Genomic DNA, 27,438 nt, shown 5'->3' on the forward strand with positions numbered 1-27,438 from the left:
AATAGACAAGGTGGACAAAGACGGGATGTTCCAGAGAAGGGACACAGACACAAGAGGTCACAATTAGAAGTTGAAGACTCAGATGAATCAAAGGGATGTTAGGAAGTATTTCTTCAGTCATAGAGTAGTCAGGCCGTGGAATAGCCTAGAAAGTGACGTAGTGGAGGCAGGAACCATACATAGTTTTAAGAAGAGATACGATAAAGCTCATGGAGCAGGGAGAGAGTGGACCTAGTAGCGACCAGCGAAGAGGCGGGGCCAGAAGCTGTGAATCGACCCCTGCAACCACAAACAGGTGTGAATAAATAGGCGAGTACACACACACACACACACACACACACACACACACACACACACACACACACACACACACACACAACCTGGCCCTTCCAAGAGTGCCTTGAAGCTGGTGAAAGGTTTTCGATTCAGGGAATCGGAGCTACCCTCGAATCAAACCTGATTACTTCCCAGTCTTAAGGTGCTGTTATGGCCCTTATATGCTTAGTAATAAACAAACCTAACATGAATAAATTAAAACCAATAACAAAACAATAACAATATCCACAGACTGTTGTTATACAATGATAAAAAATAGCAGATAATTATTCTCACTAAACATACATAGACATTTTAACTTGCTTTAGTAATTAACATATCTAAATGATTAACAAATAAGATTTAGCATTAAATGGCCCCTAATGGGGTCGACAGAATTTAAACCCCATTAACAGGTATTATCATTATTAAACAAGTATTTATGAGGGAAGAACTCGTTAAATGATACTGCATTTGGACAATGAGAGGTAATCAGGTTTGATATGAGGAAATGGATAGTACCGGTTCCTTGGATCAAGGCCACGTCATGATGTCATTGCGTCACTTGATGTAGAGTACATCGATCAGCTGAGTACCGAAATGACCTGGGTTCGAGTCCCAGCCAGAGTGAAACGAATGGTACAAGAGCGAAATGGTACAATACCGTGACTGGAACAATATTGAAATAACCTGCACATAGGAGAGAGAGAAAAGCTTATAACGACGTTTCGGTCCAGCAACGTTCCTTTTTCTTGCCCTGAGACTCTACTTGTACCACAGCTTTATATTACTGTTTCGACCGTCTACGTTTTCTTCTAGTGTTTCTACTGCTGCTTTTGTATTCCCTTTATTCCCTTTTCTGTCTTCTGTGGCATAAAACTGCCCCCCCCCCTACTTTCTACTATGACTACTACTGCTACTACCAGCATTACCACTACTACTACTACTACTACCAACATTACCAATACTACTGCTGCTACTACCACCACTACTACTACTACTAGTACCAACATTACCACTACTACTGCTACTACTACCAGCATTACAACTACTACTGCTACTACTACCAGCATTACAACCACTACTACTACTACTACCAGCATTACAACTACTACTGCTACTACTACTACCAGCATTACAACTACTACTGCTACTACTACTACCAGCATTACAACTACTACTGCTACTACTACTACCAGCATTACAACTACTACTGCTACTACTACTACCAGCATTACAACTACTACTGCTACTACTACTACCAGCATTACAACTACTACTGCTACTACTACCAGCATTACAACTACTGCTACTACTACCAGCATTACAACTACTACTGCTACTACCAGCATTACAACCACTACTACTACTACTACCAGCATTACAACCACTACTGCTACTACTACCAGCATTACAACCACTACTGCTGCTACTACTACCAGCATTACAACTACTACTGCTACTACTACCAGCATTACAACTACTACTGCTACTACTACTACCAGCATTACAACTACTACTGCTACTACCAGCATTACAACCACTACTACTACTACTACCAGCATTACAACTACTACTGCTACTACTACCAGCATTACAACTACTACTGCTACTACTACTACCAGCATTACAACTACTACTGCTACTACTACCAGCATTACAACTACTGCTACTACTACCAGCATTACAACTACTACTGCTACTACTACTACCAGCATTACAACAACTACTACTGCTACTACTACCAGCATTACAACTACTACTGCTACTACCAGCATTACAACAACTACTACTACTACTACTATTTAAGCCTTTCTCCCGTCCCTGTTCCTCCTCGACTATGTACACTGACTTACTCTGTGTGGCCTGTGTAATGCCTTATGTGCAGTTTGTGTATTGAGCAGGGAAAATCTTCTAATATATCCTGCCCATGTTTACCTAACATAGGCAGGATATATCAGAAGACATATCCTGCCTATGTACCTAACAGCAATTACGTACTTAGGAGTTAATCAATAATTTTGGATCACATTCTGGAGGACCTAATGAACCTGAGGTAACGTTATTAATCCTGTCGAGTTATTCTGGATAAAACTTCACGTTTTAACTTTACAGGATTATAGTTATACGTAAATAACCCTTACACGGGAGAGTGGAGCTTACGACGACGTTTCGGTCCGACTTGGACCATTTACAAAGTCGAACTGACACAAAAGATAGGTTTGGTGTGTTTCGTCAGGAAACAGGAAAAGTGTTTCCTGACGCGGGTCTAAGTCATGTGATGACCCGCAGTTGTAGTTTTAGGTCATCTGCTCGAGGCCTTCCACTGAAAGAGCAAGTATGTATAAGCAAGGGGGAGAGGGACGGGACCAAGAGAGGAAGAAAAAGTAGTGGTAGTAGTAACGAAGGTAGTGGAAGTAGTAGTAGTAGTAGTAGTAGTAGTAGTAGGTGTAGTAGTAGTAGTAGTAGGTGTAGTAGTAGTAGTAGTAGTAGTAGTAGTAGTAGTAGTAGTAGTAGTAGTAGGTGTAGTAGTAGTAGTAGGTGTAGTAGTAGTAGTAGGTGTAGTAGTAGTAGTAGGTGTAGTAGTAGTAGTAGGTGTAGTAGTAGTAGTAGGTGTAGTAGGTGTAGTAGTAGTAGGTGTAGTAGTAGTAGGTGTAGTAGTAGTAGTAGAAAGTAGCAAAAGTAGTTTTAGTGGCACAAGAGATACCCGTTATTGTTCCTCATCCAACATCAGTACCCAGCCCTCCCCAAGGTACACTTCCTTCCTCATGATTCCACCCATAATAGTCGATTAACACTCAGGTACCTACTTACTGTCAAGCGAACAGACACAACAGGTGTAGCTAAGCACTCCCACTTGCTCCAGGATGGACGAGAGACATGTTTCAGTACACCTGTTACCCCTGTTTATCTAACTTTAAAAACAGAGAATAAAAAGGCACAATACCGTAAGTGCAGCAATAAATGTTAATGGTCAAAGAGAGACCGAAACGTCGCCCTAAGTTTGTCCTATGTGAAGGCTATTTATGTGACAGCAAAGCTAGTGTGACTCAATTGGATGATGAGGGAGGAAGCTTAAGTTTGTGAATGATAGTATCACTTAATGCGATATCACAATTCACTTGATCCTGGTGGTAGGCTCATGATTCAAAGAATATACGCCGCCTTCCTTTCCTTGGATCAAATATGGCTGCCAACTAGTAATAATCGCTGTTTGGCCCTTACGGGCTACACTTAATAATAATTTAATATTACTACTACTAATAATAATTTATCAGGCAGTCACAAAAGGAATAATGGATGGGGCATTAAATACAGGTGGGTCCACCCTGAAGTACTGTTATCTAAAGGGTATAATCATAATTTTTTAAAGGGTTGGACCGGTAAGCCAGTAGAAGGCCTCGATCAGAAGAACAAAAGTCGCAGCTGGGGGTTATCATATGACAGACCCGCGACAGGAAACACTTTTCCTGTTTCCTGACAAACCTACCTAACCTTACCCTCACATCGACGGCACAAGTCTTCGCACATTACAAAACGAACTTTGGGGCATTAGCAGGAAACGTATTAAGTGTGTATTTATGGAAACTGAGTTGAAATTATACACAACAGTATACAATATTTTCTTAATGTATACTTGGAGATGGGTTGCCATTACAAGGTGACTCTTGCTCTGCCAGATGAAGTTCTTTGTCTCTCTTTAAGAGGTCTTTTCAGGCTTCTAAACCCAAAACCATTAAAATTTTACCCACAAAATGTATGCAAAAAGCGGATTAATGCTTCTCCAAGACTTAAGTTAGAAAATACCTAATTAGTTTAATATTCGTCAAAAAAAACCAAGGAGATTAATTTCTCAAAAACTCCTTATAAATAAATTACCTACCTATAATATTCACCTCGACAGAATATATAATCAGTTACCTAATCCAGGAAACAGGACAAGTGTTTCCTGACGCTGGTCTTAGTTATGTGATGACCCACCACTGGAGCTTTTGGTCATCTGACCGAAGCCTTCTACTGGCTTACCGGTCCACCTCTTTAAAAATCATAGTTATGATTTTTTCAAAAGTATTTTAAGTAAATTACATTTTTTAGGAAGTATTCTTAGATAGTTATATAATGAAGATACAAGATTATTACTACAACTGCGTCCCAGACAACACGTGAGGCTTGGAGAACCTCATCCAGACACACATGAGGCGTGGAGAACCTCATCCAGACACATGAGGCGTGGAGAACCTCATCCAGACACACATGAGGCGTGGAGAACCTCACCCAGACACACATGAGGCGTGGAGAACCTCATTCAGACACACATGAGGCGTGGAGAACCTCACCCAGACACACATGAGGCGTGGAGAACCTCACCCAGACACATGAGGCGTGGAGAACCTCACCCAGACACACATGAGGCGTGGAGAACCTCATCCAGACACACGTGAGGCGTGGAGAACCTCATCCAGACACACGTGAGGCGTGGAGAACCTCATCCAGACACATGAGGCGTGGAGAACCTCATCCAGACACATGAGGCGTGGAGAACCTCATCCAGACACATGAGGCGTGGAGAACCTCATCGACACACATGAGGCGTGGAGAACCTCATCCAGACACACGTGAGGCGTGGAGAACCTCATCCAGACACACGTGAGGCGTGGAGAACCTCATCCAGACACATGAGGCGTGGAGAACCTCATCCAGACACACATGAGGCGTGGAGAACCTCATCCAGACACACGTGAGGCGTGGAGAACCTCATCCAGACACATGAGGCGTGGAGAACCTCATCCAGACACATGAGGCGTGGAGAACCTCATCCAGACACACATGAGGCGTGGAGAACCTCATCCAGACACACGTGAGGCGTGGAGAACCTCATCCAGACACGTGAGGCGTGGAGAACCTCATCCAGACACATGAGGGGTGGAGAACCTCATCCAGACACATGAGGCGTGGAGAACCTCATCCAGACACACATGAGGAGTGGAGAACCTCATCCAGACACACGTGAGGCGTGGAGAACCTCATCCAGACACACGTGAGGCGTGGAGAACCTCATCCAGACACATGAGGCGTGGAGAACCTCATCCAGACACATGAGGCGTGGAGAACCTCATCCAGACACACATGAGGCGTGGAGAACCTCATCCAGACACACATGAGGCGTGGAGAACCTCATCCAGACACACATGAGGCGTGGAGAACCTCATCCAGACACACATGAGGCGTGGAGAACCTCATCCAGACACACATGAGGCGTGGAGAACCTCATCCAGACACACATGAGGCGTGGAGAACCTCACCCAGACACACATGAGGCGTGGAGAACCTCACCCAGACACACATGAGGCGTGGAGAACCTCACCCAGACACACATGAGGCGTGGAGAACCTCATCCAGACACACATGAGGCGTGGAGAACCTCATCCAGACACACATGAGGCGTGGAGAACCTCATCCAGACACACATGAGGCGTGGAGAACCTCATCCAGACACACATGAGGCGTGGAGAACCTCATCCAGACACACATGAGGCGTGGAGAACCTCATCCAGACACACATGAGGCGTGGAGAACCTCATCCAGACACACATGAGGCGTGGAGAACCTCATCCAGACACATGAGGCGTGGAGAACCTCATCCAGACACATGAGGCGTGGAGAACCTCATCCAGACACACATGAGGCGTGGAGAACCTCATCCAGACACACATGAGGCGTGGAGAACCTCATCCAGACACATGAGGCGTGGAGAACCTCATCCAGACACATGAGGCGTGGAGAACCTCATCCAGACACATGAGGCGTGGAGAACCTCATCCAGACACACATGAGGCGTGGAGAACCTCATCCAGACACATGAGGCGTGGAGAACCTCATCCAGACACACATGAGGCGTGGAGAACCTCATCCAGACACACATGAGGCGTGGAGAACCTCATCCAGACAACAAACATGAGGCGTGGAGAACCTCATACAGACAAACATGAGGCGTGGAGAACCTCATCCAGACAACAAACATGAGGCGTGGAGAACCTCATCCAGACACACATGAGGCGTGGAGAACCTCATCCAGACAAACATGAGGCGTGGAGAACCTCATCCAGACACATGAGGCGTGGAGAACCTCATCCAGACACACATGAGGCGTGGAGAACCTCATCCAGACAACAACACACACGAGGCGTGGAGAACCTCATCCAGACAACACACACGAGGCGTGGAGAACCTCATCTAGACAACACACACGAGGCGTGGATAACCTCATCCAAACAACAACACACACGAGGCGTGGAGAACCTCATCCAGACAACAACACACACGAGGCGTGGAGAACCTCATCCAGACAACAACACACACGAGGCGTGGAGAACCTCATCCAGACAACAACACACACGAGGCGTGGAGAACCTCATCCAGACAACAACACACACGAGGCGTGGATAACCTCATCCAAACAACAACACACACGAGGCGTGGAGAACCTCATCCAGACAACAACACACACGAGGCGTGGAGAACCTCATCCAGACAACAACACACACGAGGCGTGGAGAACCTCATCCAGACAACACACACGAGGCGTGGAGAACCTCATCCAGACAACAACACACACGAGGCGTGGAGAACCTCATCCAGACAACACACACGAGGCGTGGAGAACCTCATCCAGACAACAACACACACGAGGCGTGGAGAACCTCGTCCAGACAACACACACGAGGCGTGGAGAACCTCATCCAGACAACACACACGAGGCGTGGAGAACCTCATCCAGACAACAACACACACGAGGCGTGGAGAACCTCATCCAGACAACAACACACACGAGGCGTGGAGAACCTCGTCCAGACAACAACACACACGAGGCGTGGAGAACCTCGTCCAGACAACACACACGAGGCGTGGAGAACCTCATCCAGACAACACACACGAGGCGTGGAGAACCTCATCCAGACAACAACACACACGAGGCGTGGAGAACCTCATCCAGACAACAACACACACGAGGCGTGGAGAACCTCGTCCAGACAACAACACACACGAGGCGTGGAGAACCTCGTCCAGACAACACACACGAGGCGTGGAGAACCTCATCCAGACAACACACACGAGGCGTGGAGAACCTCATCCAGACAACACACACACGAGGCGTGGAGAACCTCATCCAGACAACACACACACGAGGCGTGGAGAACCTCATCCAGACAGCAACACACACGAGGCGTGGAGAACCTCGTCCAGACAACACACACGAGGCGTGGAGAACCTCATCCAGACAGCAACACACACGAGGCGTGGAGAACCTCATCCAGACAACAACACACACGAGGCGTGGAGAACCTCATCCAGACAACACACACACGAGGCGTGGAGAACCTCGTCCAGACAACACACACACGAGGCGTGGAGAACCTCATCCAGACAACACACACACGAGGCGTGGAGAACCTCATCCAGACAACAACACACACGAGGCGTGGAGAACCTCATCCAGACAACAACACACACGAGGCGTGGAGAACCTCATCCAGACAACACACACACGAGGCGTGGAGAACCTCATCCAGACAACACACACACGAGGCGTGGAGAACCTCATCCAGACAACAACACACACGAGGCGTGGAGAACCTCATCCAGACAGCAACACACACGAGGCGTGGAGAACCTCATCCAGACAACACACACGAGGCGTGGAGAACCTCATCCAGACAACACACACACGAGGCGTGGAGAACCTCATCCAGACAGCAACACACACGAGGCGTGGAGAACCTCATCCAGACAGCAACACACACGAGGCGTGGAGAACCTCGTCCAGACTGCCTTAGACCAGTGCTTCAAAGATATCAAAAGATTCGAAGGTCTATAGTGATATTAATTTATATATAATTAAAATCTAACACCCTTTTACACAAATCTTAATAACACGAGCGTATCAGCATTGTCTCGTGGACTTAGGTAATGTGTTATAAGTCTGATAAAGTTCTTATTGTACGGGTTGTGTTATATTAGAAGAAGATTTGGTTAGTATACTGTATACAGATTATTAGTATTTTGCACATTAAGATTGATTTCCATTTTCTGGTGCTGTTTGGTCCTTACGAGATTACCGCTTCCCCATGAATGTGTGTTACTAATAATAGCTAAATGCATAATATCGTGATCCTTTATTGGCTACGTTTCGCTCAACGTAGTTAATGAAAGATCGCATAATACGGCATTTGAGTTTATTTGCACCGTGTCCGTATTTTATGCCATTTATCTCCAATAATACCGAACAGTGTGTGTGTGTGTGTGTGTGTGTGTGTGTGTGTGTGTGTGTATGTAACTGCAGGAGTGGCTCGTTCTGTCCCGGCTAATGTAGGACTCTTAGGCCCGTCTTGTCAACTCCTTCAATACTTCCTACTCTTTTTCTTTCTCTCTCATGCCCCCCCCCACTAACTTCCCAACACCAAACCCCCCCATAGCTACCCCCACCCACCCCTACCAACACAAAAACCTCCACCTCCACCTCCACCTCCACCTCCTCCTCCTCCTCCTCCTCCTTTCCCTATAAGAGAAAGTCCTTCACGTTGTCAATCTTGAGGCTGAAGTACCAGCACACTGACAGGATATGAATTATCATTGTTTGACTGACGAGGACCCAGTGAAGACCTAACGAATAGCTAACGAGGACCTGGCTTATTTTAGGTCCCGGTCCCATATCTCAGTTCTCACTCCACACCCCCTTCATTCTTCAAAAAAATTCTAAATGAAGAATTTCAAAAAGAATATTAAGAATTCGTTTTCATTCTTAACTATTATTTTTAGTTAATAATGTGTTTTTAAGAAGCAAACCGTAAATACACAAAATTTACAATTAAAACATATTTGGTGAGATTTCTGACACTGCTTCAGAGCTAAAAGATTCAGAATACGTGAATTCGTGCCAGGGAGAGCGCGCAGCACAGGTCTCCTTGCAGACTTGCGCTGTTTCTTGTATTAAGCCTCGACAGGAACCAGAGCAGAAAATGCAGTCTCATAACAATATCTTCAGAATCCATAGAGAGTGAGGTGAGACCAGAGAACATGGAGGTGTTTGACCCATAATATCTCCAGAGCCGGAGTTTTGAAGTCATTCTCAACTGAGGAGTTGAACTTCATCTCAAAGAAATCTTCCCGCACCTCCATCGGAACATCATATACCTCACATCTGAATATGATCCTAATGAATCCCCACTCCTCGTTCTTGTCGTAACCAAATCAGAAAAGCAGCGGAGGAATTCCGATTTAAGCTCAGTTATATGAGCAATGACATTTTCTTTTAACCTGGAATCGAGCTGATCAAGACAGCAGAGTCAAAGTTTGCGAAACAGGCTGTATGTTCATCCTCTATTCGGCTTTTCTAGAGGTCGATTTTGACCATCGAGGCTCGAATGGCATCGTACTGGGCAATACTGCTGATGTACTGCTATTATTGTTTCTTGTTGATATTCAGCCCTTCTAAATGCTCACGAAAATGTCCACAAGGTAAGCTAGAGACAGAAATTCTTCGGACTGGAACTCTTCATGGAGCTCTGCCCCCTGCTGCAACTCTGGAAATACTCCCACCTCTCGCAGTTCGTAAACCCGCACGAACATGTTTCCCTCTCATAAGCCATCACCCATTTTTTGTGGAAAAACAAAGCTTGTTGGTCAGAGTCCATGGACTTACACAGTTGTGTGAAGAGGCGATTGATTAAGACTCCAGTTTTGCCGACGTTTACGGCCTTGCTGACCAGTCTCAGAACATATCTCATTTCAACAGGCAAAGCCTTGGATGCTAAAGCCTCTTGTATTCATGAAACCGGAGCTCCGTCTGTACAACCCCCTACCAGCAACTCCTACAAAAATTCTATATTCCTCAAGCAAGTTCGATATCACTAAGGACATCTGTTGTCGTAGAAGTTCCCAGGGAATAACAACATTTTCTCCTTCACGATGTCGCCTAACTCGAAACCAGTGTACATCAGCAGCTGAGAACACTGAGCGACGGTAGTCGTTTCATCACGTTGTATTGAAAAAATAGGAGAGGTCCGTATCTGGTTGATGACTTGATCTTTTATGCCTTGAGACGTGTCATCGATCCTTCCCTTGACAGTGTCGTTCGAGAGAGGGATATGCGCGAGTTCTTGTTCACACTATCCTTTCCCAGGACGAGATCTGTCGCAGCCATTAGACTAAAGAGAAATTCAGTCGAAGGGAGACTTTATGTCTCGCTCCGACTGAGGCTTTATGTCTCGCTCCGACTGAGGCTTTATGTCTCGCTCCGACTGAATTTCTCTCTTTGTCCTTCGATATCAAGAGAAATCTCGTTGGATACTTCAACAATATTTGAAATGTGTTGGGGAAATGCTCCACAACCGTCGATCTTACAGTAGCTCACTTCATGGACTCATATTTCGCCTCAAAAAACGCCATGGGTTTGTCCACAGATTCGGGATGGGATATCTTCAGATGGCCTCCCATCACCGCTCACAGTCTTCAAACACGTCAAGCACTGTCCAAGTTCTGTGTCACGCTTTTGAAGACACACGAATTCGAATCTGATGTAATTTTCCAGGTTCTTCCGTTTTTTTATCCTGCTAATGCTGGTGACTTAGCAGCTGCCAATATGTTAGAGAGGAAAGATATAAACTGATATTTGTAAACATGAGATAAAAAGTCAATCAAATTTCAGTGTCTGATTTCCTCTTTAATATAAAACACACAAACACACACACACACACACACACACACACACACACACACACACACACACACACTAGGGGAGACATGATAACATAACATACTGAGAGGAATTGACAAGGTGGACAGAGACAGAATGTTCCAGAGATGGGACACAGCAACAAGGAGACACAGTTGGAAGTTGAAGACACAGATGAATCACAGGGATGTTAGGAAGTATTTCTTCAGTCACAGAGAGGTCAGGAAGTGGAATAGTTTGGGAAGCGATATAGTGGAGGCAGGATCCATTCATAGCTTCAGAGGTATGATAAAGCTCATGGTGCAGGAAGTGTGATCGAGTGATCCAGTAGCAGCCAGTGAAGAGGCGGGGCTATGATTCGACCCCTGCAACCACAACTAGGTGAGTACACACACACTAATTGTATGTGCAGGTAAACAGTGGCTGACCATTTGGATTTTCAAAGATTTTGGGGTTTTAAAGCAAGATTTTTAAATTTTATGTTAATTGTAAATGAATTCAGAAGCACATTGCCTAAAATACTGGATGTGTGGAAAGTATATGCCAGTTTTACGTCATACGTTGAATAAACAAAAGTGAAATTGTATCTAACTTTGGTCAAAGGACAGGAGATCATTCCAATTATTCATAAAATTTTGTCCTCTTTACCGTATACAAGTGCTGAAAATCTGAAGCCGATTGGGTAAGCAATTTCAGAGCTAAATAAGAACAAAATTAAATCTAAAATTAGAGGAAGAAAAAACATCACGCAGTTTCTAAGGGGATTCCAACCGACCTTCCTGGAGGACGTTCCAGGGGTCGACATCCCCGCAGCCCGCTCCATTACCAGGTCTCAAAAAATTAACACTCCGGTTAGCCGGAGTGGAGTCCTGGCGGTGGGACGTGCGGTGCCTGCACTCTCAACCTGGGGGGTTATGCTGCAGGTTTTTTTAATTGTATCGTACAAGCCTCTGCCTAGACAGTGATGAAGTGAAAGACGATCAGTGTTTCTTCTTTTCTCGGGTCACCCTGACTTGGTGGGAAACAGCCAATGTGTTAGGATTTAGGATAGGATTTCGTTCGGATTTTTAACCCCGGAGGGTTAGCCACCCAGGATAACCCAAGAAAGTCAGTGCGTCATCGAGGACTGTCTAACTTATTTCCATTGGGGTCCTTAATCTTGTCCCCCAGGATGCGACCCACACCAGTCGACTAACACCCAGGTACCTATTTGCTGCTAGGTGAACAGGACAACAGGTGTAAGGAAACGTGTCGAAATGTTTCCACCCGCCGGGAATCGAACCCGGGCCCTCCGTGTGTGAAGCGGGAGCTTTAGCCACCAGGCTACATTATCATATGATAACCCGCCACTGGAGCTTTTGGTCATCTGACCGAGGCCTTCCACTGGCTTACCCCTCCACACCTTTAATACTTAAGATTAAAATATTATGAAGGAATTTTTAAAATATTTATCAGGAAACAAGAAATTCCTCCTGACACAAGAAGTTACGAAAGAATTTAAAATATTAAATTCCTATTAGAGAATTTACAAATTTTTTTTACGTAAAATTTAGAAGAATTTTATTTAATTCCAAAATACATTTTATTTTTACTAAGTTTTCGCATTTTTTTATTAATGATAGCGGGAGAGACGGAGTAAGCCAGTGGAAGGACTCGGTCAGATGACCAAAAGCTTCAGCTGTGGGCCAACATATGTTCCACTTTGGTGCAGGATTTTGCAGTAGAGAATATTATACGTACGTTGTGATTGTCAGAAAGTGCGTATAATCCTTGTTTTTATGAAGGGCGAAACTTAGTTGAGGATATGCAATGTTTTGGCGTGAAATATGAGAAATGATCCAAGGACGATGGCAGTGCCAATCCCTAGTGCCAAGGAGGTTTCACTTCAATTTGGCACTTCGTAGCTCAGTGTAATAACGATCACCTAACAATCGAAGTGTGTGTGTGTGTGTGTGTGTGTGTGTGTGTGTGTGTGTGTGTGTGTGTGTGTGTGTGTGTGTGTGTGTTGTGGTGTGTGTGTGTGTGTGTGTGTGTGTGTGTTGTGGTGTGTGTGTGTGTGTGTGTGTGTGTGTGTTGTGGTGTGTGTGTGTGTGTTGTGGTGTGTGTGTTGTGGTGTGTGTGTTTATAAATATAACACATACACACACACACACACACACACACAGACAGACACACACACACACACACACACACACACACACACACACACACACACACACACACACACACACACACACACACACACAAAACAACCACTGTGAAAAAAGTGAACTTCCCAGCGTTATCGCGATTTTTCACATTATCAAAACAATGTCACTTTTCCTTGATAATGTGAGAAATCACGAAAGCCCTTGAAAGTTCACTAATTTTTTCAGTGGTTGTTTTGCATATTGTAATATCACCTGTTTACTGTGATCTTGTTGTATATGTTATATGACATTCTATTCTATGGAGGAACTGTTGAGAACTGATAATTAATAAATCTAATTCTTACCGAAACGTCCTCAATAAATCTCTTGGTTATCACGAGTTTGTGTCACATAAAAACCCAAAACCGTGTTCTGTTATCCAAACTTGCCGATAGTATTCTCTCAAAGAACATCATCCTAACATCAAACACACTAGGTGTGTACCTAATTAAAACTGTATATATGTGATAGTTCAACTTGGCAGCCATCAGTACCAATAAGATCGACCTCACAATGTGGCTTTGAACTTAATTTAATTATTTCGAGTTTAATTAACGTTGGCGAGACTGGACGGGACTTACGCGCATCACAGAATTCGACAGGTCATTATGGCCTACACATGAGAATTCAACCCCCTTCCAAAACATGAGGAGCTATTATCACGACGTGGAGAGGTCTTCCAGATCTTCCATCTCACCTTCGACAGTATTTAAGACTCCATTCTCATGTTTCAGCGTCAAGCTCCAGCTGTGGGTCGTCATATAACTAAGACCCACATCAGGTAACGCTCGTACTGTTACCTGACGAACCTTACCTAACCTAGCTTCAGTTTTATGTCGTTCCTGACTATATAGCTGAACTCTTCTCCAGGCTGAGGGACTGACCACCTCAAATACTGTTTCTACAAGGCTGATGGACTGATTGCATCACCTTCGTTTCAGTACTGCACCTGCTGTCTCTGTATGTGACTGAAGAAGTCTACTGTGTAGGCGAAACATATCAACAATGAACATACCCAACTGTTACACATGTATCATAATCAGCAATTTTGTCGGTATTTTATATCATTTGAAAGAGAGAGAGAGAGAGAGAGAGAGAGAGAGAGAGAGAGAGAGAAAGAGAAAGAGAAAGAGAAAGAGAAAGAGAAAGAGAAAGAGAGAGAGAGAGAGAGAGAATCAACATAAACACACTAATGCGTTCCCCAACAAGCAGTAAAAACGGAGACGAGGCTGCAGAGCCAGCAGTGAGGCTGTGGGAGGGAGAACTGCTTCTCTTAGTCGAAGAGAGACAATTCTCCCTTTTTCTCAGCATCCTCCTCCTCCCCCCTCCTTACTTTTCTTGTTTCTTTTAGGCTGCTGACGTCAAGTGGTACAAGTGATTCCTCTCTCACGGAAGATGAAAAGAAGATGAGCGAAAGAGTGTAGGTGGGAAGAGGAGGAACAGAATGAGAGGTAGAGGAAGAGGGAGAAGACGAGATGGATAGGAGACGGTGAATAAGATGAAGAGAAGGGAAGAGAAAGAGGAAATATAATTAGAGGCTAAAGATTAGAGGACAACAAATGTAGGAAACTGAAGATGCAGAGGAGGAGGAGGAGGAGGAGGGGAAGAGGAAAAAAAGAGACTAAAACAGGGAAGAGGAAGCATGGGAAGACGAGGTTGTGAAGGATGGAAGTAAGAAAGGAACCGAGGAAAATGAATTATTGTATTATTCCTTTCAACCCTGCCATTCTCTCAACCCTGCCATTCTCTCAACCCTGCCATTCTCTCAACCCTGCCATTCTCTCAACCCTGCCATTCTCTCAACCCTGCCATTCTCCCAACCCTGCCATTCTTTCAACCCTGCCATTCTCTCAACCCTGCCATTCTCTCAACCCTGCCATTCTCTCAACCCTGCCATTCTCCCAACCCTGCCATTCTCCCAACCCTGCCATTCTCTCAACCCTGCCATTCTCTCAACCCTGCCATTCTCTCAACCCTGCCATTCTCTCAACCCTGCCATTCTCTCAACCCTGCCATTCTCCCAACCCTGCCATTCTCCCAACCCTGCCATTCTCCCAACCCTGCCATTCTCTCAACCCTGCCATTCTCTCAACCCTGCCATTCTCTCTACCCTTCCATTTTTCTCAACCCTGCCATTCTCTCAACCCTGCCATTCTCTCAACCCTGCCATTCTCCCAACCCTGCCATTCTCTCAACCCTGCCATTCTCTCAACCCTGCCATTCTCTCAACCCTGCCATTCTCTCAACCCTTCCATTCTCTCAACCCTGCCATTCTCTCAACCCTGCCATTCTCTCAACCCTGCCATTCTCTCAACCCTGCCATTCTCTCAACCCTGCCATTCTCTCAACCCTGCCATTCTCTCAACCCTTCCATTCTCTCAACCCTGCCATTCTCTCAACCCTGCCATTCTCTCAACCCTGCCATTCTCTCAACCCTTGCCATTCTCTCAACCCTGCCATTCTCTCAACCCTGCCATTCTCCCAACCCTGCCATTCTCTCAACCCTGCCATTCTCTCAACCCTGCCATTCTCTCAACCCTTCCATTCTCTCAACCCTGCCATTCTCTCAACCCTGCCATTCTCTCAACCCTGCCATTCTCCCAACCCTGCCATTCTCTCAACCCTGCCATTCTCTCAACCCTGCCATTCTCTCAACCCTGCCATTCTCTCAACCCTGCCATTCTCTCAACCCTGCCATTCTCTCAAGCCTGCCATTCTCCCAACCCTGCCATTCTCTCAACCCTGCCATTCTCTCAACCCTACCATTCTCCCAACCCTGCCATTCTCTCAACCCTGCCATTCCTTGAAATTCTTTAAACTTCTGAATATTTGGCTGCGAATTCTTGAGGTAACTGAATCCCTGGACTTTTCAATCCTAAAAGACCGCATTACATATCCTGATATCCTCAGCAGTCTCGCCATCCTTCCCAGAGAATTATTTTAAAGGTAATTGTACTAAATTAGAGCGAAGGAAAACAGTCAGGTATTGACTGACATATTCTTGTGGAAATACTTGGTAATAACCGAGAGGGAGAAATATATATATATATATATATATATATATATATATATATATATATATATATAGTGAACATTTATTAATAAACAGAATACATTTACAGAAAAACATAAACATGAATACAATGGAACAATGTATTAAAGATCATGAATTTCCTCCAGCTCCTCCGAGGCTGGACGTGAGCCAAGTATGCAGCAAGTATTTCCCCTCTGGATGGCGACGCTGAGGCGCTGGAACATGAAAGTGGCTGCCCTTGGGTCCCTGGTGGTGTCGATGAGTCTGGAACCCAATTCTTTAAGGAAACGTGTGGCATTTTTTCCCCATGATCCCAAGGTCTCTGATCCCACTGGGACAAATTGATACTGTTGGCTAATGTCCCTGTACTTGCTGATCTTGTACTCCTCCCTGTGGTCAGCAGCTCCTCCCTGTCGCCCAACACTGTGATGGATATAGGTGTCGGCCAGTGTGGACACACAGGTATAGTCCCATGCTAAGAGCTTGCCATTCTTCCAAGGATAGATGGTGATCCCGTCGGGGCAGTTTGCTGGGTTGTGGGTATTGTTTGCTGCAAGTGATCGTGGCTCCCTCTCGGCAGGGCATTCAGCTGTAGCAAGGGTTCTCTTAATGATGTCGTTGACCTCATTGTGTCTTGCATGCCAGCCCTTGGTTTTGGAACAGTTAAGACCATGTAGACCGTATTGGTCTGCTTGCACTTCGCCGCAAATACACATATATTCTGTGTGAATTGGGGCAGCAAGGCGCAGAACCACTGCAATACGGAGGGTCTTAGGGTCGAGTCGCGTTCCCATTGCCGATATGGGAACTGTTTGGAGGAAGTCCCCGGAGTGAGGTGCACTCACAGCCTGGAGACGGGCAATCTCCCTATCTGATGTTGCAGCCCTGAGCATGTTGGCAAGCACCTTTTCAGCAATTGGGCTATCCCAGCTTGACTGTTTGTGAGCCAGTGCTGCACTAGGGTTTGGTGCTGGAGCAGTAAGAGTCATATATATATATATATATATATATATATATATATATATATATATATATATATATATATATATATATATATATATATTAAAGCAGTGAGAGAAGTTAGTGAGGTATATTGGTAAACATTGCCACTGTACAAGGTCACTTATATTTGTGGTGGTTCTAGCCACCGCTGGAGGGCGTTCCCTTCTCCACTTTTATTTCATTCTCTCTCTATCCTTCCCTAACCCTCCTGGTACTCTCATATTTTCTCTATACTTCTCTCTTTCTAGATCCTTTCCCCTTCCCTCTTTACTTATTTTTTTCATTCCTATCCTCCTCTTCCTTACTCCCTTCCTCTTAGGCCATTATTCCCTTATCTTCCCTTCCTCCCTCCTATTATCCAAGCACTTCCCTTCCTTAATCCCTACTCCCTCTCTCCCACTATTCAGGGAGGCTGCAGATAGTGCCTAAGACCAGAGCTTCAGAGGCACTCTGGAGGTAGTCATTACAAGTGCCACTCTCAACCTAACTGGCATCTCCTCCTCCTTCTCCTCTTCCCCCTTCCTCTTCCTCCTCCTCCTCTCTTCCTTCAGTTCCTCCTGCTCCCTTCCTTCCTTATTCTTACATTCACCTTTCTTGATTTTTCTCAACCTTCTTTCCTCTTTATTCCCTTCCTTTTCTCCATCTTCCCTTCCTCAGTCTTCATTCCTCGCCTTATTCCTTTCCTTTCATCATCCCTTCGTCGTTTCCTCCTCCTCTCACTCCTCATCTTCCTCCTTCCCGTCTTTCTTGCCTCCAGGGGTTTAAATCCGCCTTGATATCTAATACCAGAGAATTTTAAAACCCATCTGAGCTTTATATCTCCACACAGCTCAATACTGAGAGCTCAATACTGTCTTGGGACTTAATACTTTCCCAGGGCTCAATACTGTCCCAGGGCTCAATACTGTCCCAGGGTTCAATACTGTCCCAGGGTTTAATACTGTCCCAGGGTTCAATACTGTCCCAGGGCTCAATACTGTCCCAGGGTTCAATACTGTCCCAGGGTTCAATACTGTCCCAGGGTTCAATACTGTCCCAGGGTTCAATACTGTCCCAGGGTTCAATACTGTCCCAGGGTTCAATACTGTCCCAGGGTTCAATACTGTCCCAGGGTTCAATACTGTCCCAGGCCTCAATACTGTCGTCACAGGGCTCGATGCTGTGCAAGGGTTCAATACTGTCCCAGGCCTCAATACTGACCCAGGGTTCAGTACTGTCCCAGGCCTCAATACTGTCCCAGGCCTCAATACTGTCCCAGGCCTCAATACTGTCACAGGGTTCATTACTGTCCCAGGCCTCAATACTGTCCCAGGCGTTGTGGTGTGTTCCGAGAACTGCAGAATGACTCAAAATATTCGAAGTCTCACTGTGTGTGTGTGTGTGTGTGTGTTTTATATATATATATATATATATATATATATATATATATATATATATATATATATATATATATATATATATGTTGGTACCTTCTCTGTGATAATACTGTTGACTGATGCTTTTGAGAGAGAAAGAAAGAGAGGAGAGGAGAGGGAGCGCAATGCCAGCATGACTGACATGTTCGTTTCACACAATAATAATAATAATAATAATAATAATGTAATTTATCATAATTCATTGTAATATATCATATTCATAGGGAAGTGCTAAACCCGTAAGGCCCTGCAACTCCAGGAGACATTGAAGCATTAGGCTTGATCCAAGGAAGAAGAGAAATAGCTCTAAGATGCCGTGAATCAAGAGCAACGACGTTAGGTGGTCACTGCCAGTGACTCGGTGGTCACTGCCAGTGACTCGGTGGTCACTGCCAGTGACTCGGGTGAACATGTGATGGCAGGTCGTTCAGTGCCAAAGGAGGTCTCTTCCATTCCCAAGAAATTATATTCCATATGCACGCCAGGGCTATGTTAGGTTAGGTTAGGTAAGGCTATGTTAGGTTAGGTTAGGTAAGGCTACGTTAGGTTAGGTTAGGTAAGGCTACGTTAGGTTAGGTTAGGTAAGGCTATGTTAGGTTAGGTTAGGTAAGGCTATGTTAGGTTATGTTAGGTAAGGCTATGTTAGGTTAGGTTAGGTAAGGCTATGTTAGGTTAGGTTAGGTAAGGCTCTGTTAGGTTAGGTTAGGTAATGCTACGTTAGGTTATGTTAGGTTAGGTTAGGTTACATTAGGTTAGGTTAGGTAAGGCAACGTTAGGTTACGTTACATTAGATTAGGTTAGGTTAGATTGATTTAGGCAAGGTTAGATTCACCTAAAAAAAAAAAACCATACCACGGACGGGGCTTGAACTCGCGGTTAGACTCGTATAACTCCAGACCGACGCGGTTTAGGCTAGGTTAAATTGAGTTATGTTTAGGCTAGGTTAGGTTAGACAGGCTTAGGCTAAACTGAATTAGGTTTAGGGTAGGTTAAACTGAGTTAGACTAGGTTAGATTGATTTAGGCTAGGTTAGACTCACCCAAGTTTAGGCTTGGTTAGAATGAGCTAGGTTTAGGCTAAGGTGGACTAAGTTAGGATAGATTACACTGAGTAGGCTCAGACTAGGTCAGACTGAGTTAGGTGAGGTTAGAATAAGTTTGGATAGATTACACTGACTAGGCTCAGGCTAGGTCAGACTGAGTTAGGTTAGGTTAGAATAAGTTAGGATAGATTACATTGACTAGGCTCAGGCTTGGCCAGACTGAGTATTTCGCTGTATAAAGAGAATCAAACACTTTTTACAAAAGACTCCTTCACAGATAGAAGGGATTTCGATATTACGAGTCAGTTCAAGACTCACGAAATCGTAATGACATGATTGCAAACTAACAATACCACGGGCAGGGTTCGAACCCCGTCAGTGGTACTGTCGGTTCAAGACCACCTTCCTTCGTAGGTCTGTGTTATGGCTGCCTCTAATATATATCACTGCAAAGGAGACTATTAAGAAAAAAACTCGGAGATTAAAACTTGGTTTAAATCGTTGTTGCTGACCAAGCTGTTTTATGGCCTGAGCTGAACTGTTGCTGATGGTACAACCACTGGGGTTATTAGTTCTGATGGTACAACCACTGGGGGTTATTAGTTCTGATGGTACAACCACTGGGGGTTATTAGTTCTGATGGCACAACCAATGGGGTTATAAGTTCTGATGGTACAATCACTGGGGTTATTAGTTCTGATAATGCAATCACTGGGGTTATAAGTTCTGATGGTACAATCACTGAGGTTATTAGTTCTGATGGTACAATCACTGGGGTTATTAGTTCTGATGGTACAACCACTGGGGTTATTAGTTCTGATGGCAAAACCAATGGGGTTATAAATTCTGATGGTACAATCACTGAGGTTATTAGTTCTGATGGTACAATCACTGAGGTTATTAGTTCTGATGGTACAATCACTGGGGTTATAAGTTCTGATGGTACAATCACTGGGGTTATAAGTTCTGATGGTACAATCACTGGGGTTATTAGTTCTGATGGTACAATCACTGGGGTTAAAAGTTCTGATGGTACAACCACTGGGGTTATTAGTTCTGATGGTACAATCACTGGGGTTATTAGTTCTGATGGTACAATCACTGGGGTTATTAGTTCTGATGGTACAATCACTGGGGTTATTAGTTCTGATGGTACAATCACTGGGGTTATTAGTTCTGATAGTACAATCACTGGGGTTATAAGTTCTGATGGTACAACCACTGGGGTTATAAGTTCTGATGGTACAACCACTGGGGTTATTAGTTCTGATGGTACAACCACTGGGGTTATTAGTTCTGATGGTACAATCACTGAGGTTATTAGTTCTGATGGTACAATCACTGGGGTTATAAGTTCTGATGGTACAATCACTGGGGTTACAAGTTCTGATGGTACAATCACTGGGGTTATAAGTTCTGATGGTACAACCACTGGGGTTATAAGTTCTGATGGTACAATCACTGGGGTTATAAGTTCTGATGGTACAATCACTGGGGTTATAAGTTCTGATGGTACAATCACTGGGGTTATAAGTTCTGATGGTACAATCACTGGGGTTATAAGTTCTGATGGTACAACCACTGGGGTTATTAGTTCTGATGGTACAATCACTGGGGTTATTAGTTCTGATGGTGCAACCACTGGGGTTATTAGTTCTGATGGTACAACCACTGGGATTATTAGTTCTGATGGTACAACCACTGGGGTTATTAGTTCTGATGGTACAATCACTGGGGTTATTAGTTCTGATGGTACAACCACTGGGGTTATAAGTTCTGATGGTACAATCACTGGGGTTATCAGTTCTGATGGTACAATCACTGGGGTTATTAGTTCTGATGGTACAATCACTGGGGTTATTAGTTCTGATGGTACAATCACTGGGGTTATAAGTTCTGATGGTACAACCACTGGGGTTATTAGTTCTGATGGTACAATCACTGGGGTTATAAGTTCTGATGGTACAATCACTGGGGTTATTAGTTCTGATGGTACAATCACTGGGGTTATAAGTTGTGATGGTACAATCACTGGGGTTATAAGTTCTGATGGTACAATCACTGGGGTTATTAGTTCTGATGGTACAACCACTGGGGTTATTAGTTCTGATGGTACAACCACTGGGGTTATTAGTTCTGATGGTACAATCACTGGGGTTATTAGTTCTGATGGTACAACCACTGGGGTTATTAGTTCTGATGGTACAACCACTGGGGTTATTAGTTCTGATGGTACAATCACAATGTTCCATGGTACAATCCTGCCACTTGATAACATTCTTCTCGCTGCAACAATCCCTCTCACATTCACACGACTCACTAACCCTGGTAATTTAGATATTTCACCAGGAATCATATAAATTCCTTGTACAGTCATCTACATCTGCTGGACCAAAGTCCTTCAGGAGTGAACAACGTAAACCTTGTTTACATATTCCTCTAACATATACATGCTCTTAATATATACAAATGTAGACAGCCATTTCCGTCTACTAGTTTCATATTCCGCTGCACTCACGTGCTGCCCTCTCTAGGCCTGCCCAGGTCAATGGGACGCTGGTCCCACTCTCTCTCTCACTCTGGCGATACATTTCACTCAGTCAAGAAGTGTCCACTCCTCTCTTCCTCACGGGCATGGCCCTCCCGGGCCATGGGCACAAACACACAAGCCTGTGTACCCACCACGACTTTGCAAATAAAGAAGCCTCCGAAGACGCTTATCATTGAAACCCGCTCTGCAAGAATTACCAATTAACCATTAAACATTGGTGGCAGCTGTGGTCGCAGCAAGTGTGTTTGCCCGGAGAGAGGAAGGAAGAGGGATGAAGTCATCTTCACTTCATCACCCTACACAAGAAACATCCGTCTCTCAACGAGTTATCCTGGTGTTGTGTCTGCACGTTTCAGCATCCAGACACAGGTACAAGCAGATCTAGCCGAAATTTGCCGAATTTCTTTGAGAATTGTAAGTGGCGTCCCAGTGACCCCACGCTACAGCGTCCCACGCTGTTTCTCAAGTCACGTGTTCAGCGTCACTTGTATGTTCTGCTGTTGTTGTTCAGCTCAGCACAGCTATTTCAGCAAGGCAGAGGTGTGTTTTGTGGTGATTTCTGCGTCCAGTGTCTCTCCTTGTGTTGTGGGTGGGAGAGGAGGAAGCGGCCGGGTTCCTGCCTCCCTCACTCAGCGGCCTGGACTCAGACAACAGGCCCTTACTCCTCTCTCCCTCGTGGGCATGGCCCTCCCGGGCCATGGGCACAAACACACAAGCCTGTGTACCCACCACGACTTTGCAAATAAAGACGCTCTCCGAAGACGTTCATAATTGTACACTGCTGCAGCATCACCAAATAAACTGGTAATACAAACACGTTAATGCAAAACAGCCACTGTGAAAAATTAGGTGACTTCCAAGCACTTTCGTGATTTCTCACATTATCAAGGACAGGTCCTTGTTCTGATAAATCACGAAAGCGCTTGGAAATCCACCATTTTTCACAGTGGCTGGTTATGCATATTGTGATATCACCTGTTTACTGTGATCTTATTGCATAGTCATTAATGTATACGTAGACACTGTATATACCAATATACAAGGTGTGTCAACATTCACACTGTGTACTGGAACATTATAGGTGTGTATAAACATACACACTGTATCAGTATTTTCCTTGTTCGTTTGTAAGCTGAACATTTGTGTTTGTTTCTTTTAGATTCGTGATGACCCTGAACCCTGATCCCGGAACCCTGACCCTTGAACCCTAAGCCCCGAGCTCTGAACCCCAAGCAGTGAGCCCTGAACCCCGAGCCCCCGAGCCCTGAACCGTGAGCTCTGAACCCCGAGCCCTGAACCCTGAGCCCTGAGCCCCGAGCCTCGAGTCCCGAACCCTGAGCCCCGAGCCCTGAGCCACGAGCCCTGAGCCCCGAGCCCCGAACCCTGAGCCCCGAGCCCCGAACCCTGAGCCCCGAACCCTGAGCCCCGAACCCTGAGTCCCGAGCCCTGAGCCCCGAGCCCTGAGCCAGGCGTGTTGAAGGTAATGATGGCTGTCAAAAATCCATGTTATGGGACGAAGTTAATTTGGGCGTTGATGACACTTTGGGAGCTGGTAATGTTGGTGATGATTGTTGTTGTGGTGGTGGTAGCGGTGGTTGTTGCTGTTGTGATGGTGGTAATGGTTGTTGTTGTGGTGATGATGGTTGTTGTGGTGGTGGTGGCGATGATTGTTGTTGTGGTGGTGGTGATGGTTGTTGTGGTGGTGGTAGTAGTTGTTGTGGTGGTGATGTCGGTGATGGTGGTGCAGGTGTCGGTGGTGATAGTGGTGGTTATGTTAATGATTGTTGTGATGTTGGTGATATTGGTGGTGTTTGTGGTGGTGATAGTGGTGGTGGTGATAGTGGTGGTGTTGATAGTGGTGGTATTAATAGTGGTGGTGTTAATAGTGGTGGTGTTAATAGTGGTGGTGTTAATAATGGTGGTGGTGGTGTTGATAGTGGTGGTGTTAATAGTGGTGGTGTTAATAGTGGTGTGGTGAATAGTGGTGGTGTTGATTAATAGTGTTAATAGTGGTGGTGTTGATAGTGGTGGTGTTGATAGTGGTGGTGTTGATAGTGGTGGTGTTAATAGTGGTGGTGTTGATAGTGGTGGTGTTGATAGTGGTGGTGTTAATAGTGGTGGTGTTAATAGTGGTGGTGTTAATAGTGGTGGTGTTAATAGTGGTGGTGTTAATAGTGGTGGTGTTAATAGTGGTGTTAATAGTGGTGGTGTTAATAATGGTGGTGGTGATTGTTGATAGTGGTGGTGTTGATAGTGGTGGTGTTGATAGTGGTGGTGTTGATAGTGGTGGTGTTAATAGTGGTGGTGTTAATAGTGGTGGTGGTGATAGTAATATGGACGAGTGTAGTGACTGGCAGCGATGGAGTTCACAAAAATTTCGAGACGCTATAGGCATTTTTTTAATTGAAGAGATAATGCATTTTCTGAAAATACAAAGCAATGCATTCTTAAAGACAGAATGCATTTTTGGGGGAAATTTAAGACAGAAGGCTTTTTTTTCCCCCGTCTGGAAACATTAGAGCACTCCAGGAAGACGTGAATAGACTGACGCAATGGTCGGAGAAGTGGTAGATGCAGTTTAATATTGACAAATGCAAAGTTCTAAATGTTGGACAGTTAAATAACCATGCCACATATAAACTAAATAATGTAGATCTTAATACTACCGGTTGCGAAAAGGATTTAGGAGTTCTGGTTAGCAGTAATCTAAAACCAAGACAACAGTGCATTAGTGTCCGCAATAAAGCTAACAGAATTCTTGGCTTCATATCTAGAAGTATAAATAATAGAAGTCCTCAGGTTGCTCTTCAACTCTATATATCGTGATGAATGGTTTGAAAAACCGACAAGTTGAAGATTGAGACACTTATGCAGCATATGGGAATCTTTATTCAGGAAACGTTTCGCCACACAGTGGCTTCATCAGTCCAATACAAAGAGGAAGGCGTAAGGAGAGGAGGAGAATGAGGTAATCAGTCCCTCAACCTGGAGTCGATGTGTTCAGTCCATCAATCTTGTAGAATGTACAGCATAGGGCCGTAGACGTGGCTTATATACTGTAGTGAGGTGAGGTGAAGCAGGCGGAGGCGGGGTCATAGTGGTACCATCCACTAGTCGAAGTAGGTCTTCGTCCAAAGGTTGAACAAGTGTTGAAGAATTCTTTGTAACAAGATCCCATGATGCTGCAGTGTCTGACAGTTGTGATGAATGGTTTGAAAAACCGACAAGTTGAAGATTGTGGTACCATCCACATAGTGGATGGTACCACTATGACCCCGCCTCCGCCTGCTTCACCTCACCTCACTACAGTATATAAGCCACGTCTACGGCCCTATGCTGTATATTCTACAAGATTGATGGACTGAACACATCGACTCCAGGTTGAGGGACTGATTACCTCATTCTCCTCCTCTCCTTACGCCTTCCTCTTTGTATTGGACTGATGAAGCCACTGTGTGGCGAAACGTTTCCTGAATAAAGATTCCCATATGCTGCATAAGTGTCTCAATCTTCAACTCTATATATCCTTGGTTAGGCCTCATTTAGACTATGCTGCTCAGTTCTGGTCACCGTATTACAGAATGGATATAAAAGCTCTGGAAAAGGTACAGAGGAGGATGACAAAGATGATCCCATGTATCAGAAATCTTCCCTATGAGGATAGACTAAGGGCCCTGAATCTGCACTCTCTCGAAAGGCGTAGAATTAGGGGGGATATGATCGAGCAGTATAAATTGAAGACAGGAATGAACAAAGGGGATGTAAATAGCGTGCTAAAAATATCTAGCTAAGACAGGACTCGCAGCAATGGTTTTAAGTTGGAAAAATTCAGATTCAGGAAGGATACAGGAAAACACTGGTTTGGCAATAGAGTTGTAGAGGAGTGGAACAAACTCCCGAGCATAGTTATAAAGGTTAAAACGTTGTGTAATTTTAAAAACAGGTTAGATAAATGCATGAGTGGGTGTGGGTGGGTGTGAGTTGGACCTGACTAGCTTGTGCTACTAGGTCAGATGCCGTGCTCCTTCCTTAAGTGAATGTGACCTGACCTGACTACGTTAAGTCACTGGCTTAAGCCGGTGGGAGACTTGGACCTGCCTCACATGGACAAGTAGGCCTGCTGCAGAGTTCCTTCTTTATGTTCTTATGAGACTTGTGCAACGTTTCAGCACACAGTGGCTGGGCGAAACGTTTCCACAGTAAAGATACCCAAGTGTAGCACAAGTCTGATCATCTGGAAACTTACAATGCAGTTTATTAAGAATTAAAACAAAATTCAGTATTATTAATAAAAAAAAAAATCACCAAGAATCGTCAAAATTCAATAAAATGATTTTATGTATCTCAAAAATTGGAATAAATCTGAAAAAATCTAGGAAACTATATTTTTTTTATTGATTTAGAGATAATTTAAGACTGTTGATTCTACCGTAAATATAAGACTGATTTTTTGATTGCAAAGTAACTTTAAGAGTAAGTCAGCCGATGTAAAGTTTAGTGGCATGGAGTTCAACCCATGTAAACTTGTGTGGGTTAATACAAATGTTCATATACATTTAGAGTACTAATGTTGGTATATAAACTGTTATTATAATAGTTTATATTCTGTGTTTAACATTTCTCATTCTGCTGTCTCCCTCCCTCCTCTCTCTCTCTCATCAATACTGTACAGGTTCAATCTCACGCTCTGTTTCTCCCTGCCTCCGTCTCTCCCTCCATCCCAGGAACATAAACAGTCTCCATCTCCCCTAATCTCTCTTCTTTCTCCTTTGCACATCAACATCCCCATCCATCCTTCTTACTCTGTCTCTCCATCTCTATATCTCTTCTAACCAACACAGCCTCCATCTCATTGTCTCCCTCTCTATCTCTTCTGATAATCAACACAGCCACTATCTCTCACTGTCTCTCATCTCTCCCTGACAGCTAGCAACACCTGAGTCAGCAGAGGAGACTAGCAGCTTCCGTATGGCCATCTTGGGTGCGACGGGTGTGGGCAAGACTGCCCTTATTCACCAATTTCGCACCTCAGAGTGTATCAACGCTTATGACTGCAACCCCAGTGAGTGTTTTGCGAGTTATCCGGTGTGGTCCCCTGTGTGTTGTGTGCTCATCTATTTGTAGTTGCAGGGGTCTAGTCACAGCTCCTAGCCCCGCT

General features: G+C 44.7%; 1 protein-coding gene across 5 annotated transcripts in view; it reads left to right on the forward strand.

The window, feature by feature from the left end:
• Positions 1 to 27,438, forward strand: part of Rgk3 (Rad, Gem/Kir family member 3) — a 402,462-nt gene that overhangs the window by 255,114 nt on the left and 119,910 nt on the right. For all 5 annotated transcript variants that reach the window (XM_070102971.1, XM_070102972.1, XM_070102973.1 and 2 more), the window contains one exon: positions 27,207 to 27,342. In XM_070102971.1, the coding sequence (XP_069959072.1) occupies positions 27,207 to 27,342 (136 nt within the window). The remainder of the gene's footprint in view (positions 1 to 27,206; positions 27,343 to 27,438) is intronic.

The sequence above is a fragment of the Cherax quadricarinatus genome, chromosome 84 (genome assembly GCF_038502225.1).
Source record: "Cherax quadricarinatus isolate ZL_2023a chromosome 84, ASM3850222v1, whole genome shotgun sequence".
Taxonomy (NCBI): domain Eukaryota; kingdom Metazoa; phylum Arthropoda; class Malacostraca; order Decapoda; family Parastacidae; genus Cherax; species Cherax quadricarinatus.